Here is a 17,619-nt window from a genome sequence, read left to right as displayed (position 1 = left end):
CTCTGGAGAGCCTTACGGTTGTGGGCGGAGCAGTTGCCGTACTAGGCAGTGATACAGCCCGACAGGATGCTCTCGATTGTGCATCTGTAGAAGTTTGTGAGTGCTTTTGGTGACAAGCCGAATTTCTTCAGCCTCCTGAGGTTGAAGAGGCACTGCTGCGCCTTCTTCACAACTCTGTCTGTGTGGGTGGACCAATTCAGTTTGTCCGTGATGTGTACGCCGAGGAACTTAAAACTTACTACCCTCTCCACTACTGTCCCGTCGATGTGGATAGGGGGGTGCTCCCTCTGCTGTTTCCTGAAGTCCACAATCATCTCCTTTGTTTTGTTGACGTTGAGTGTGAGGTTATTTTCCTGACACCACACTCCGAGGGCCCTCACCTCCTCCCTGTAGGCCGTCTCGTCGTTGTTGGTAATCAAGCCTACCGCTGTAGTGTCGTCAGAAAACTTGATGATTGAGTTGGAGGCGTGCATGGCCACGCAGTCATGGGTGAACAGGGAGTACAGGAGAGGGCTCAGAACGCACCCTTGTGGGGCCCCAGTGTTGAGGATTAGCGGGGTGGAGATGTTGTAACCTACCCTCACCACCTGGGGGCGGCCCGTCAGGAAGTCCAGTACCCAGTTGCACAGGGCGGTGTCGAGACCCAGTGTCTCGAGCTTGATGACGAGTTTGGAGGGTACTATGGTGTTAAATGCTGAGCTGTAGTCGATGAACAGCATTCTCACATAGGTATTCCTCTTGTCCAGATGGGGTAGGGCAGTGTGCAGTGTGGTTGTGATTGCGTCGTCTGTGGACCTATTGGGGCGGTAAGCAAATTGGAGTGGGTCTAGGGTGTCAGGTAGGGTGGAGGTGATATGGTCCTTGATTAGTCTCTCAAAGCACTTCATGATGACGGAAGTGAGTGCTACAGGGTGGTAGTCGTTTAGCTCAGTTACCTTAGCTTTCTTGGGAACAGGAACAATGGTGGCCCTCTTGAAGCATGTGGGAATAATAATAAATAAAATGCAAATGAATTACTTAAAAATCATACAATGTGATTTTCTGGATTTTTGTTTTAGATTCCGTCTCTCACAGTTGAAGTGTACCTATGATAAAAAATTACAGACCTCTACATGCTTTGTAAGTAGGAAAACTTGCAAAATCGGCAGTGTATCAAATACTTGTTCTCCCCACTGTATGTACTTGATATGAAGGTATAGGTATAGGAACTGTACCACGGCTGCCCTATAGAGGATACATGTCGCTGTGACTAACTTCAATATGAGCAGTGGTGGAATAGTACCCAATTGTCTTTTTAAAAATTATACCTAATGAAATCGGTTAAGAACAAATTATTTTTTACAATGGACAGCCTACACCAGCCAAACCCGGATGACGCTGGTCCAATTGAGCGCCGCCCTAAGGGACTCCCAATCACGGCAGGTTGTGGTCCTGCCTGGATTCGAACCTGTAGTGACGCCTCTAGCACTTAGACCACTGCACCACTCGGGAGCACGAATGGCATATTTGAGTAAAAGTAAAGATTCCTTAATTGAAAATGACTCAAAAGTCACCCAGTAAACTACTTGAGTAAAAGTCTAACAGTATTTGGTTTAAAATATTCTTATGTATCAAAAGTTAAATTAATTTCAAATTGCTTAAATTAAGCAAACCAGACGTTTTAATATATTTATTTAGGGTTAGACAGGGACACACTCCAACACCCAGACAAAATTTACAGAGGAAGCATTTGTGTTTAGTGAGTCCACCAGATCAGAGGCAGTAGGGATGTTCTCTTGATAAGTGCGTGAATTGGTCCATTTTCCTGCCCTGTTAAGAATTCATAATGTAACCAGTACTATTGGGTGTCAGGGAAAATGTACGGAGTAAAATGTACATTATTTTCACTAGGAATGTAGTGAAGTAAAAGTTGTCAAAAATATAAATAGTAAAGTAAAATACAGATACCCCCAAAAACTACTTCAGTAGTATTTTTACTTAAATACTTTACACCACTGAATAGGAGCCACCCCAGAACCAACCAGCACAAAGACACACACAAAAAAGTTTATTACCCATTATTTTTTTTATTTTCTTCAGAAAACAGTACATCTAAAAAGAATCACTGCAGTTTTGGCACTACACTAAACAGGAGTGAGGTACTAAACTGAATCACTGCAGTTTTGGCACTACACTAAACAGGAGTGAGGTACTAAACTGAACCAATGCGACTAGATTTTCAAGTCTTCATGGAAAATTAAATATTGAACCAAAAATAAATCTCTCACTAGGGTTTTTAAAAAAGAATGGAGAACAATGTAATATTGAGGAGTCGAGGGGAAGGGGTGTGATGCTAAGGTGGTGGACAGGATGTTTGGCTATTCCTTGGGCCCCGTTTCCCAGACACAGATCAAGCCTAGTCCTGGACTAAAAAGCTTTGTTTCAATGGAGACTCTCCAATTATCATGCTTTTTAGTCCAGGACCAAGCTAGATCTGTGTCTGGGAAATGAGTCCCTTGGGGTTTTGAGAGGGGTTTAGACATGCCATGATGATTAAACTGTACTCATCAGCTGAAAACCGTGCACATAGCCTTGAGGAATGAACACACACTCACACACTCACTCTGCTACATAGTCATCATTGCCCAAGTGAGAGCAGATAACATCAAATGCTCCGTCACTAACAAGCTGAACAATCTATCTACTCACAAACCAAAATCTTTCATTATAAGCAACTTTAAGAATAATAAAATCAGCACTTCAAACAAATAAATAAACATGTTTGTGCATTTATGTTACATACACATGTTATATACACATAATAAAATATGCATATAGCAGAGATAAACAAAGTACACAAACATCAAGTATGTAAATGTGTGTGCCAGGTTAAAATCTAAGTTATGTCCCAAATGACACCCTATTCCTTTATAGTGCACTACTTTTGATCAGAGCCTTATGGGCCCTGATCAAAAGTAGTGCACTAAAAGGAAAAGGGCCCATTTGGGAAACACTCCTAATCTAATGATAATGAACGATCATCTGAACACATACAGACTGTGGCTAAGAACACTTCACTGGAGACCTGGGACAATATGGTTCCTATCCTCTAGAGCAGGGCTCTCCGACCCTGTTTCTGGAGATCTACCCTCCTGTAGGTTTTCACTCCAACCCTGTTCCTGGGGAGCTACTCTCCTGTAGGTTTTCACTCCAACCCTGTTCCTGGAGAGATACCCTCCTGTAGGTTCTCACTCCAACCCTGTTCCTGGGGAGCTACCCTCCTGTAGGTTTTCACTCTAACCCTGTTCCTGGGGAGCTACCCTCCTGTAGGTTTTCACTCTAACCCTGTTCCTGGGGAGCTACCCTCCTGTAGGTTTTCACTCCAACCCTGTTCCTGGGGAGCTACCCTCCTGTAGGTTTTCACTCTAACCCTGTTCCTGGGGAGCTACCCTCCTGTAGGTTTTCACTCTAACCCTGTTCCTGGGGAGCTAGGTTTTCACTCCAACCCTGTTCCTGGGGAGCTACCCTCCTGTAGGTTTTCACTCCAACCCCAGTTGTAACCATCTTAATTCATCTGATCAACCACGTAGTTTTTAGAATCAGGTGTGCTAGATTAGGGTCATAGTGAAACGTACAGGACGGCAGCTCCCCTGGAACAGGACTTTAGAGCCTTGCTCTAGTGGGAGAATATAGTTAGTTGGTGCAGAGTTGATAACATTGAGGGGATGTTGTACTGAGAGCAATAGTACGGGGGAAACTAGCTCTGGTCCTACGGCGTAGTGGTGCACTAATGGGGGAACACGCACTACATCTTGGACCAGAGATAGAGGGAAACCTGCAGGTATCTTCATCAAGCATTCCACCCCCCCCCCCCCCCCACACACACACAAAAAGGAAAAGAACAAGAGAAATCAACTGTATAGTAATATTACAGTAATATTACAAACTGCAGATTAATCATCCATGCTATGGTTTATCCTTAAATATTAAGTATAGTAGAAATGTAAATGAGCGCTAAAAACAAATACACAACTCTATTTTATTCCATCCATTCATTACGTATGCATATTCCCCCCCCCCCCCTTCTCAAGGTCCTCAGGGTACAGGGTTGTATTCGTTACGGCACAACGTAGCAAAAACCTTTTTCTAAGGAAACATCCAGGTAGTTCCTCCTCGTTTCATTACGTTTGGTGCCTAGAGCAAACGACCCAGGTGTCGTCCATTGGTCTGGTCAGAGGGAAGGGACCTGGACGTGAGGCCCGTCTCCCCTCATGCAGGCTCGTCTGTTCTGGTATTCACACAGCGTCTCAGAGTAGCGCTGCTGATCGAGGATCAGGTCGCCATGTCCATATAATGGTATTCAATACGATCTGAAAGGCAAAACTGATCCTAAATCAGCAAATGTACTCAGACGCTTTGTGAATACGGCCCTGTTCTGTTCAGTCTGAGGCTTTCCCAGACTAATAACAGAGTGAGGAACTGTTGAGTGGCTCAAAGAGGGCATTCAGGGTGTCGTTCCTCCGTTAAGAAAACATAACAATCTCCATCTGAAAGTTGTACCAGGGCCCTAAAGAGAGACCAAATGGAAGCTTGGATTAATGGTTGGTGCCTTGAGGAAGTGCCTTGTAGTTTATAATGTACTGTAACTTGTGTTGGTGAGGTTTCCACCCAAGCATACGTTTGAATTGATCTACAACAAGTGAGCATTTTAGGATGGGAGTGTGTGTCCTACCAGGTATCTAGGCATAGTAGCAGGGAGAGACCAGCAGGTCGGTCAGAACCAGCAGCTGGTCGTCAGTGAACTGCTGTTTGTGTTCCTGCCAGTTGTCATGATGAGTCCGCCGGAAGTTAGACAGGGTCTTCTTCACAGTCATCTTCAGGTGAGAGAGAGACAGAAAGATATTCAGGAGTGAGCGAGATATTCAGGATCGAGAGAGAGTGAGATATTCAGGATCGAGAGAGCGCGAGATATTCAGGATCGAGAGAGGGCGAGATATTCAGTATCGAGAGAGGGCGAGATATTCAGTATCGAGAGAGGGCGAGAAATTCAGGATCGAGAGAGGGCGAGATATTCAGGATCGAGAGAGGGCGAGATATTCAGGATCGAGAGAGGGCGAGATATTCAGGATATTCAGGATCGAGAGAGATATTCAGGATCGAGAGAGCGCGAGATATTCAGGATCGAGAGATATTCAGGATCGAGAGAGAGCGAGATTCAGGATCGAGAGAGAGCGAGATTCAGGATCGAGAGAGAGCGAGATTCAGGATCGAGAGAGAGCGAGATTCAGGATCGAGAGAGAGCGAGATTCAGGATCGAGGGAGAGCGAGATTCAGGATGGCGGGAGAGCGAGATTCAGGATGGAGGGAGAGCGAGATTCAGGATGGAGGGAGAGCGAGATTCAGGATCGAGAGAGCGCGAGATATTCAGGATCGAGAGAGCGTGAGATATTCAGGATCGAGAGAGCGCGAGATATTCAGGATCGAGAGAGGGCGAGATATTCAGTATCGAGAGAGCGCGATATATTCAGTATCGAGAGAGCGCGATATATTCAGTATCGAGAGAGCGTGAGATATTCAGGATCGAGAGAGCGCGAGATATTCAGGATCGAGAGAGGGCGAGATATTCAGTATCGAGAGAGGGCGAGATATTCAGTATCGAGAGAGGGCGAGATATTCAGTATCGAGAGAGGGCGAGATATTCAGTATCGAGAGAGGGCGAGATATTCAGTATCGAGAGAGGGCGAGATATTCAGGATCGAGAGAGGGCGAGATATTCAGTATCGAGAGAGCGCGAGATATTCAAGATCGAGAGAGGGCGAGATATTCAGTATCGAGAGAGGGCGAGATATTCAGGATCGAGAGAGGGCGAGATATTCAGTATCGAGAGAGGGCGAGATATTCAGGATCGAGAGAGGGCGAGATATTCAGTATCGAGAGAGGGCGAGATATTCAGGATCGAGAGAGGGCGAGATATTCAGTATCGAGAGAGGGCGAGATATTCAGTATCGAGAGAGCGCGAGATATTCAAGATCGAGAGAGCGCGAGATATTCAAGATCGAGAGAGCGCGAGATATTCAAGATCGAGAGAGCGCGAGATATTCAGGATCGAGAGAGCGCGAGATATTCAGGATCGAGAGAGATATTCAGGATCGAGAGAGATATTCAAGATCGAGAGAGCGCGAGAGATTCAGTATCGAGAGAGCGCGAGATATTCAGGATCGAGAGAGCGCGAGATATTCAGGATCGAGAGAGATATTCAGGATCGAGAGAGATATTCAGGATCGAGAGAGATATTCAGGATCGAGAGAGATATTCAGGATCGAGAGAGATATTCAGGATCGAGAGAGAGCGAGATTCAGGATCGAGAGAGAGCGAGATTCAGGATCGAGAGAGAGCGAGATTCAGGATCGAGAGAGAGCGAGATTCAGGATCGAGAGAGAGCGAGATTCAGGATCGAGAGAGAGCGAGATTCAGGATGGAGGGAGAGCGAGATTCAGGATGGAGGGAGAGCGAGATTCAGGATGGAGGGAGAGCGAGATTCAGGATGGAGGGAGAGCGAGATTCAGGATGGAGGGAGAGCGAGATTCAGGATGGAGGGAGAGCGAGATTCAGGATCGAGGGAGAGCGAGATTCAGGATCGAGGGAGAGCGAGATTCAGGATCGAGGGAGAGCGAGATTCAGGATCGAGGGAGAGCGAGATTCAGGATCGAGGGAGAGCGAGATTCAGGATCGAGGGAGAGCGAGATTCAGGATGGAGGGAGAGCGAGATTCAGGATGGAGGGAGAGCGAGATTCAGGATGGAGGGAGAGCGAGATTCAGGATGGAGGGAGAGCGAGATTCAGGATGGAGGGAGAGCGAGATTCAGGATGGAGGGAGAGATTCAGGATGGAGGGAGAGCGAGATTCAGGATCGAGAGAGAGCGAGATTCAGGATCGAGGGAGAGCGAGATTCAGGATCGAGGGAGAGCGAGATTCAGGATGGAGGGAGAGCGAGATTCAGGATGGAGGGAGAGCGAGATTCAGGATGGAGGTAGAGCGAGATTCAGGATGGAGGTAGAGCGAGATTCAGGATGGAGGGAGAGCGAGATTCAGGATGGAGGGAGAGCGAGATTCAGGATGGAGGGAGAGCGAGATTCAGGATGGAGGGAGAGCGAGATTCAGGATCGAGAGAGAGCGAGATTCAGGGGCGAGAGAGAGCGAGATTCAGGGGCGAGAGAGAGCGAGATTCAGGGGCGAGAGAGAGCGAGATTCAGGGGCGAGAGAGAGCGAGATTCAGGGGCGAGAGAGAGCGAGATTCAGGGGCGAGAGAGAGCGAGATTCAGGGGCGAGAGAGAGCGAGATTCAGGGGCGAGAGAGAGCGAGATTCAGGGGCGAGAGAGAGCGAGATTCAGGGGCGAGAGAGAGCGAGATTCAGGGGCGAGAGAGAGCGAGATTCAGGGGCGAGAGAGAGCGAGATTCAGGGGCGAGAGAGAGCGAGATTCAGGGGCGAGAGAGAGCGAGATTCAGGGGCGAGAGAGAGCAAGTGAGAGGGAGAGTGACGTTAAGCTGTGTGTGTTAGTCCTCCTCACTTCAATGGGCTGTGTGTCGTTGAGGTGGACGCTCAGGTTCATCAGTAGCTGGGGCATCCAGCTGGGAACATCGTAGGGGCTGGACAGGATACAGGCACTCAGACCTAACACTCCAGCATGTCGCCTCACTAGATCTACACACACACACACACACACACACACACACACACACACACACACACACACACACACACACACACACACACACACACACACACACACACACACAGGGGGGGCATTGAAAAACAGGAGCTATAACATGTTCAGCAAGGTCAAGACAAATGCATTTTAGAAGCCTATCTAACACAACCATGGCAACTGTGTTCCAAGTAAACAATTGACCGTTGGATGTAGACAGCTATGTTCTAATACCCACACCAGTGTGCCACTTAAAATTAAGATACACTAAATATAAAAAGTATGTGGACACCCCTTCAAATTAGTGGATTTGACTATTTCAGCCCCACCCATTGCTGAAAGGTGTATAAAATCGAGCACACTGCCATGCAATCTCCATAGACAAACATTGCAGTAGAATGGCCTTACTGAAGAGCTGTGACTTTTAACGTGGCACCGTCATAGGATGCCACCTTTCCAACAAGTCAGTTGGTCTAATTTCTGCCCTGCTAAGGCTGCCCTGGTCAACTGTATGTGCTGTTATTGTGAAGTGGAAACATCTAGGAGCAACAACGTCTCAGCCGCGACATGGTAGGACACAGAACGGGACCGCCGAGTGCAGGAGCGCATAATAATAGTCTGTACCCGGTTGCAACACTCGATACCGAGTTCCAAACTGCCTGGAAGCAACGTCAGCACAATAACTGTTCGTCTGGGGCTTCATGAAATAGGTTTCCGTGGCCAAGCAGCCACACACAAGCCTATCACCATGCGTGGGTGCCAGGAGAACACTACCTGCCCCAATGCATAGTGCCAACTGTAAAGTTTGGTGGAGGAGGAATAATGGTCTGGGGCTGTTTTTCATGGTTTCATGTTCTCCTTAGTTCCAAGGAAGGGAAATCTTAACGCTACAGCATACAATGACATTCTAGACAAATATGTGCTTCTAACTTTGTGGCAACAGTTTGGGGTAGGCCCTTTCCTGTTTCAGCCCCTGTGCACTAAGTGTGGTCCATGCAAAAATGGTTTGTCAAGATCGGTGTGGAAGAACTTGACTGGCCTGAGCACAGCCCTGACCTCAACCCCATCAAACACCTTTGGGATGAACTGGAACGCCGACTGCGAGCCAGGCCAAATCACACAACAGTGCACGATCTCACTAATGCTCGTAGCTGAACGGAAGCAAGTCCCAGCAGCACTGTTCCAACATCTAGTTGAACACCTGTCAGGACCCGGTGTGAGAAACAGTCACTAATAGTCGGCAGAACCCAGAAGATGAGGCAGACACAGCAGTACTAGAGATGGTGGTTTAATAAAGGAAAACGATCTTCAGGCAAAAAATATGAATCCACAACGTCAAAAATAAAGCCAAGAGAAAAAATGGATATCCTCCAAAATACAAAGAAAATCCACAAAGTGGTAAGAACAGCAGGGAAAAACAAACCTCAAAAGACTAATCAAAAATAAACCAGAACAAAACCAGAGAACCTTTGGAAAATCCAACAAGAGAAATATATGTTCACAGCCAGGCTGGGGCTGGGTGCTAACATACAAACACTGAGCAAAGAACTGAGGAACACACAGGGTTTAAATACCTACAAGGAAATGACACACAGGTGCAAATAATAATTAGAACAAGGAAAAAACAAAAGGTTCAAAAAAGGCGCAATGGGGGCATCTAGTGACCAAAACCTGAACAATCCTGGCCAAAACCTGACAACACCTTCCCAGAAGAGTGGAGGCTGTTATAGTAGCAAAGGGGGGACCAACTCCATATTAATGCCCATGGTTTTGGAATGAGATGTTCGACGAGCACATGTCCACATACTTTTGGTCATGTAGTGTGTCATATACCTTTGACTATTGCATGTTCTTATAGGCAATATAGTATTGCCAGCCTAATCTCAGGAGTTGATAGGCTTGAAGTCATAAACAGCGTAATGCTTGAAGCACAGCGAAGAGCTGCTGGCAAATGCAGGAAAGTGCTGTTTGAATGAATGCTTTCGAGCCTGCTGCTGCCTACCACCGCTCAGTCGGTGACTTAATTATAATATAATAACACACAGAAATACGAGCCTCAGGTCATTAATATGGTCAAATCCGGAAACTATAATTTCGAAAACAAAACGTTTATTCTTTCAGTGAAATACGGAACCGTTCCGTATTTTATCTAATGGGTGACAACCCTAAGTCTAAATATTGCTGTTACATTGTACAACCTTCAATGTTATGTCATAATTATGTACAATTCTGGCAAATTAATTACGGTCTTTGTTAGGGAGAACTGGTCTTCACACAGTTTGCAACGAGCCAGGCGGCCCAAACTGCTGCATATACCCTGACTCTGCTTGCACAAAAGGCAAGAGAAGTGACACAATTTCACTAGTTAAAATAAATCCATGTTAGCAGGCAATATTAACTAAATATGCATGCTTAAAAATATATACTTGTGTATTGGTGCAACGACAGTGCTTTTTTCACGAATGTGCTTGTTAAATCATCACCCATTTGGCGAAGTAGGCTGTGATTCGATGATAAATTAACAAGCACCGCATCGATTATATGCAACGCAGGACAAGCTAGATAAACTAGTAATATCATCAACCATGTGTAGTTAACTAGTGATTATGTTAAGATCGATTTTTTTTGATAAGATAAGTTTAATGCTAGCTAGCAACTTACCTTGGCTCCTTGCTGCACTCGCATAACAGGTAGTCAGCCTGCCACGCAGTCTCCTCGTGGAGTGCAATGTAATCGGCCATAATCAGTGTCCAAAAACGTAGATTACTGATCGCTATGAAAACTTGAAATCGGCCCTAATTAAATCGTCCATTCCGATAATTCGGTCGACCTCTAACATGTTTGTCAATTAGCAGACACTGTTATCCAGAGTGACTTATGGGTACAATTAGAGTTAAGTGTTTAGCTCATGGCTACCTCCAGAGGGGATGGTGTCCACCACGGAGCCCAGCTCCCTCTTCCTCTTCTTGGGCAGGCGGGTCTTGCAGAGGGCCTCAAAGTGGCTCTGCATGGGGCCCTCTATGGACAGGAAGTTACACTGAAGGAAACCGCTCAGAGTGGTGGCAGCCATCTCCCTCACCTGGGGGAGAGAAGGAAAGAGGGTTCATTATTTCTACATACATATGTGGAGCTGGCTGGTCCAGTCTGTACTGACTAGATCTGCTCAACAGACAGAAGCTCCATCTAAAAACTCTCCTCCTCCTCAAAATGCAGTGAAGAAAGGCTGAGGGGTGGGACCATAGTTGGACATTGTCCTCCAATACTCTTGAGAAGTAGTCAAGGAGATAGGAAGAGATGAATCACTGAAAGATTAATTGAGAGCGAGCGAGCGGGGAGAGAGAGAGAGAGAGTGAGTGAGCGGGGAGAGAGAGAGCGAGCGGGGAGAGAGAGAGAGCGAGCGGGGAGAGAGAACGAGCGAGCGGGGAAAGCGAACGAGCGAGCGGGGAGAGAGAACGAGCGAGCGGGGAGAGAGAACGAGCGAGCGGGGAGAGAGAACGAGCGAGCGGGGAGAGAGAACGAGCGAGCGGGGAGAGAGAACGAGCGAGCGGGGAGAGAGAACGAGCGAGCGGGGAGAGAGAACGAGCGAGCGGGGAGAGCGAGCGAGCGGGGAGAGCGAGCGAGCGGGGAGAGCGAGCGAGCGGGGAGAGCGAGCGAGCGGGGAGAGCGAGTGAGCGAGGAGAGAGAACGAGCAAGCAGGGAGAGATAGCGAGCGAGCAGGGAGAGGGAGTGAGCAGGAGGGAAAGGGAGGGAGCGAGCAGGGAGCGAGCGAGCAGGGAGAGGGAGAGGGAGGGAGCGAGCGGGGAGAGAGAGAGAGCGAGCGGGGAGAGAGAACGAGCGAGCGGGGAGAGAGAACGAGCGAGCGGGGAGAGCGAGCGAGCGGGGAGAGCGAGTGAGCGGGGAGAGAGAACGAGCAAGCAGGGAGAGATAGCGAGCGAGCAGGGAGAGGGAGTGAGCAGGAGGGAAAGGGAGGGAGCGAGCAGGGAGCGAGCGAGCAGGGAGAGGGAGAGGGAGCGAGCGGGGAGAGAGAGCGAGCGGGGAGAGAGAACGAGCGAGCGGGGAGAGAGAACGAGCAATCAGGGAGAGATAGCGAGCGAGCAGGGAGAAGGAGCGAGCAGGAGGGAAAGGGAGGGAGCGAGCAGGGAGAGGGAGGGAGCGAGCGAGCAGGGAGAGGGAGAGGGAGGGAGCAGGGAGAGGGAGGAAGCGAGCGAGCAGGGAGAGGGAGCGAGCGAGCAGGGAGAGGGAGGGAGCGAGCAGGGAGAGGGAGGGAGCGAGTGAGCAGGGAGAGGGAGCGAGCAGGGAGAGGGAGCGAGCAGGGAGAGGGAGCAAGCAGGGAGTGGGAGCGAGCAGGGAGTGGGAGCGAGCGAGTGAGCGAGCAGGGAGAGGGAGCGAGCAGGGAGAGGGAGCGAGCAGGGAGAGGGAGCGAGCAGGGAGAGGGAGCGAGCAGGGAGAGGGAGCGAGCAGGGAGAGGGAGCGAGCAGGGAGAGGGAGTGAGCAGGGAGAGGGAGCGAGCAGGGAGAGGGAGCGAGCAGGGAGAGGGAGCGAGCGAGTGAGCGAGCAGGGAGAGGGAGCGAGCGAGCGACTAGATAGATATAGACTAAGATTGAATCCTACTACAACAGCTCTGACACTCGTCAGACGTGGTAGGACTTGCAAACTATTACGGACTACAAAGGGAAACCCAGCCTCAAGCTGCCCAGTGATGCGAGCCTACCAGACGAGCTAAATGCCTTTTATGCTCACATCGAGGCAAGCAACACTGAAGCATGCATCAGAGCACCATCTGTTCCGGACAACTATGTGATCACACTCTCAGACCACCAGAGTCCGATGTGAGCAAGACCTTTAAACAGGTCAACAAGGCCGCGGGGCCAGACGGATTACCAGGACGTGTACTCCGAGCATGCGGAGACCAACTGACAAGTGTCTTCACTAACATTTTCAAGCTCTCCCTGACCGAGTCTGTAATACCTACGTTTTAAGCAGACCACCATAGTCCCTGTGCTCAAGAAAGCGAAGGTAACCTGCCTAAATGACTACCACCCTGTAGCGCTCACGTCGGTAGCCATGAAGTGTTTTGAAAGGCTGGTCATGGCTCACATCAACACCATCATCCTGGAAACCCTAGACCCCTTCCAATTCACATACCGCACGAACAGATCAACAGATGATGCAATCTCAAATCGCACTCCACACTGCCCTCTCCCACCTGGTCAAAAGGAACACCTATGTGAGAATGCTGTTCATTGACTACAGCTCAAAGTTCAACACCATAGTGCCCTCAAAGCTCATCACTCAGCTTAGGACCCTGGGACTAAACACCTCCCTCTGCCACTAGATCCTGGACTTCCTGATGGGCCGCCCCCAGGTGGTAAGGGTAGGCAACAACATATCTGCCAGGCTGATCCTCAACACGGGGGCCCCTCAAGGGTGCGTGCTCAGTCTCCTCCCTGTTCACTCATGACTGCATGGCAAAGCAAGACTCCAACACCATTATTAAGTTTTCTGACGACACAGACCTGCTGTTTTCAACTCTCTAGAGACAGCAGGAGCGGTAGAGATACTCTTAATGATCGGCTATGAAAAGCCAACTGACATTTACTCCTGAGGTGCTGACTTGTTGCACCCTCGACAACTACTGTGATTATTATTATTTGAACATGCTGGTCATTTATGAACATTTGAACATCTTGGCCATGTTCTGTTATAATCTCCACCCGGCACAGCCAGAAGAAGACTGGCCACCCCTCATATCCTGGTTCCTCTCTAGGTTTCTTCCTAGGTCTTGGCCTTTCTAGGGAGTTTTTCCTAGCCACCGTGCTTCTACACCTGCATTACTAGCTGTTTAGGGTTTTAGGCTGGGTTTCTGTACAGCACTTTGAGATATCAGCTGATGTAAGAAGGGCTTTATAAATAGATTTGATATATAGGAGGGCAGGTCAGACTATATATATAGGGCAGGTCAGACTATATATAGAGGGCAGGTCAGACTATATATACATATAGAGGGCAGGTGATACTATATATATACAGTGGGGCAAAAAAAGTATTTAGTCAGCCACCAATTGTGCAAGTTCTCCCACTTAAAAAGATGAGAGAGGCCTGTAATTTTCATCATAGGTACACTTCAACTATGACAGACAAAATGAGAAAAGAAAATCCAGAAAATCACATTGTAGGATTTTTTATGAATTTATTTGCAAATTATGGTGGAAAATAAGTATTTGGTCACCTACAAACAAGCAAGATTTCTGGCTCTCACAGACCTGTAACTTCTTCTTTAAGAGGCTCCTCTGTCCTCCACTCGTTACCTATATTAATGGCACCTGTTTGAACTTGTTATCAGTATAAAAGACACCTGTCCACAACCTCAAACAGCCACCTCAAACTCCAAACTCCACTATGGCCAAGACCAAAGAGCTGTCAAAGGACACCAGAAACAAAATTGTAGACCTGCACCAGGCTGGGAAGATTGAATCTGCAATAGGTAAGCAGTTTGGTTTGAAGAAATCAACTGTGGGAGCAATTATTAGGAAATGGAAGACATACAAGACCACTGATAATCTCTCTCGATCTGGGGCTCCACGCAAGATCTCACCCCGTGGGGTCAAAATGATCACAAGAACGGTGAGCAAAAATCCCAGAACCACACGGGGGGACCTAGTGAATGACCTGCAGAGAGCTGGGACCAAAGTAACAAAGCCTACCATCAGTAACACACTACGCCGCCAGGGACTCCTGCAGTGCCAGACGTGTCCCCCTGCTTAAACCAGTACATGTCTAGGCCCGTCATGATTTGGATGATCCAGAAGAAGATTGGGAGAATGTCATATGGTCAGATGAAACCAAAATATAACTTTTTGGTAAAACTCAACTCGTCGTGTTTGGAGGACAAAGAATGCTGAGTTGCATCCAAAGAACACCATACCTACTGTGAAGCTTGGGGGTGGAAACATCATGCTTTGGGGCTGTTTTTCTGCAAAGGGACCAGGACGACTGATCCATGTAAAGGACAGAATGAATGGGGCCATGTATCGTGAGATTTTGAGTGAAAACCTCCTTCCATCAGCAAGGGCATTGAAGATGAAACGAGGCTGGGTCTTTCAGCATGACAATGATCCCAAACACACCGCCCGGGCAACGAAGGAGTGGCTTCGTAAGAAACATTTCAAGGTCCTGGAGTGGCCTAGCCAGTCTCCAGATCTCAACCCCATAGAAAATCTTTGGAGGGAGTTGAAAGTCCGTGTTGCCCAGCAACAGCCCCAAAACATCACTGCTCTAGAGGAGATCTGCATGGAGGAATGGGCCAAAATACCAGCAACAGTGTGTGAAAACCTTGTGAAGACTTACAGAAAACGTTTGACCTCTGTCATTGCCAACAAAGGGTATATAACAAAGTATTGAGATAAACTTTTGTTATTGACCAAATACTTATTTTCCACCATAATTTACAAATAAATTCTTAAAAAATCCTACAATGTGATTTTCTGGATTTTTTTTCTCATTTTGTCTGTCATAGTTGAAGTGTACATATGATGAAAATTACAGGCCTCTCATCTTTTTAAGTGGGAGAACTTGCACAATTGGTGGCAGACTAAATACTTTTTTGCCCCACTGTATATAGAGGGCAGGTCAGACTACATATAGAGGGCAGGTCAGACTAGATATAGAGGGCAGGTGATTAGACCAGAGGGCAGGTCATTAGACTAGAGGACAGGTCATTAGACTAGAGGACAGGTCATTAGACTAGAGGACAAGTGAACTGGGGTATTTTGTCTGAATAGAAATACAGAAAAGGCTACATCACCCTCCCCCTTATCCCCTCCCCATAGCAACAGAACACTCCTGCAGTCTGTGGTTTCCATAGAAACAAGTGAGAGGGGGACCGGAGGGGGAGAATAAGGAGGAAGAGTGCTGTAAGACAGGGAGGGCCTGTGATCACACACACACACACACACACACACACACACACACACACACACACACACACACACACACACACACACACACACACACACACACACACACACACACACACACACACACACACACACACACACTTACTTTGTAACCTCCAGACCTACCTATCTACCATTCTGTCTTCTTCAATGTGATCAGTAACCTCCAGACCTACCTATCTACCATTCTGTCTTCTTCAATGTGATCAGTAACCTCCAGACCTACCTATCTACCATTCTGTCTTCTTCAATGTGATCAGTAACCTCCAGACCTACCTTTCTACCATTCTGTCTTCTTCAATGTGATCAGTAACCTCCAGACCTACCTAGCTACAATTCTGTCTTCTTCAATGTGATCAGTAACCTCCAGACCTACCTAGCTACAATTCTGTCTTCTTCAATGTGATCAGTAACCTCCAGACCTACCTATCTACCATTCTGTCTTCTTCAATGTGATCAGTAACCTCCAGACCTACCTATCTACCATTCTGTCTTCTTCAATGTGATCAGTAACCTCCAGACCTACCTATCTACCATTCTGTCTTCTTCAATGTGATCAGTAACCTCCAGACCTACCTATCTACCATTCTGTCTTCTTCAATGTGATCAGTAACCTCCAGACCTACCTATCTACCATTCTGTCTTCTTCAATGTGATCTGTAACCTCCAGACCTACCTATCTACCATTCTGTCTTCTTCAATGTGATCAGTAACCTCCATACCTACCTATCTACCATTCTGTCTTCTTCAATGTGATCAGTAACCTCCAGACCTACCTATCTACCATTCTGTCTTCTTCAATGTGATCAGTAACCTCCAGACCTACCAATCTACCATTGTCTTCTTCAATGTGATCAGTAACCTCCAGACCTACCTATCTACAATTCTGTCTTCTTCAATGTGATCAGTAACCTCCAGACCTACCTATCTACCATTCTGTCTTCTTCAATGTGATCAGTAACCTCCAGACCTACCAATCTACCATTGTCTTCTTCAATGTGATCAGTAACCTCCATACCTACCTATCTACCATTCTGTCTTCTTCAATGTGATCAGTAACCTCCAGACCTACCTATCTACCATTCTGTCTTCTTCAATGTGATCAGTAACCTCCAGACCTACCTATCTACCATTCTGTCTTCTTCAATGTGATCAGTAACCTCCAGACCTACCTATCTACCATTCTGTCTTCTTCAATGTGATCTGTAACCTCCAGACCTACCTATCTACCATTCTGTCTTCTTCAATGTGATCTGTAACCTCCAGACCTACCTATCTACCATTCTGTCTTCTTCAATGTGATCAGTAACCTCCAGACCTACCTATCTACCATTCTGTCTTCTTCAGTCATGACACCATCTGTTGAACTCATTTTCTACATTCAATCAAATGTATTTATAAAACCCTTTTTACATCAGCAGATGTCACAAAGTGCTTAAACAGAAGGAACAACTACCTAGAAAGGCTAGAACCTAGGAAGAAACCTAGAGAGGAACCAGGCTCTGAGGGGTGGCCAGTCCTCTTCTGGCTGTGCCGGTGGAGATAAGAATACATGGCGATGAAGGCCAGATTATTGTTCAAACGTTCATAGATGATAATCACAGTGATTGTAGAGGATGCAACAGTTCATTACCGCAGGAGTAAATATCAGTTGGCTTTTCATAACTGAGCATTCAGAGGTCGAGACAGCGGGGGGAGCAAGAGAGAAAGGGTCGAAAACAACATGTCCAGGATATATATATATGTGTGTGTGTGTTACCTCCAGCTGCTCGTCCTCCAGCAGGCGTATGACCAGTGCTCTGACGTCGTTGACGGCTCCCTGGTCGCTCATAAAGGTGAACAGGTTGTAGAAGACCATGATCTGTAGGTACGTCAGCACCGTGTAGCGTGCATGCCACGAACTGCTGCCCGCTATCTGGAATATAACGGAACTATGTAAATTTCAACATGACGGTAATGATCTGTAGGGACGTCAGCACT

At 47.4% G+C, this 17,619-nt stretch overlaps 1 protein-coding gene across 2 annotated transcripts in view; it reads right to left on the bottom strand.

Moving 5' to 3' along the window:
- Positions 1-2,046: 2,046 nt before the first annotated feature.
- The window catches only part of LOC129862827 (proteasome activator complex subunit 4B-like), a 100,839-nt gene continuing 85,266 nt past the window's right edge, over positions 2,047-17,619 (bottom strand). For both annotated transcript variants that reach the window (XM_055934847.1, XM_055934857.1), the window contains 5 exons: positions 17,399-17,554; positions 10,601-10,763; positions 7,547-7,680; positions 4,712-4,853; positions 2,047-4,546 (listed from right to left, as the gene is read on the bottom strand). In XM_055934847.1, coding sequence (XP_055790822.1) covers positions 4,719-4,853; positions 7,547-7,680; positions 10,601-10,763; positions 17,399-17,554 — 588 coding nt within the window. In that variant the 3' untranslated portion in view covers positions 2,047-4,546; positions 4,712-4,718. The remainder of the gene's footprint in view (positions 4,547-4,711; positions 4,854-7,546; positions 7,681-10,600; positions 10,764-17,398; positions 17,555-17,619) is intronic.

Source organism: Salvelinus fontinalis, chromosome 1 (assembly GCF_029448725.1).
Source record: "Salvelinus fontinalis isolate EN_2023a chromosome 1, ASM2944872v1, whole genome shotgun sequence".
NCBI lineage: Eukaryota > Metazoa > Chordata > Actinopteri > Salmoniformes > Salmonidae > Salvelinus > Salvelinus fontinalis.
The sequence above is the reverse complement of the archived record's forward strand: the minus strand, read 5'-3'. Positions and strand labels throughout refer to the sequence as shown.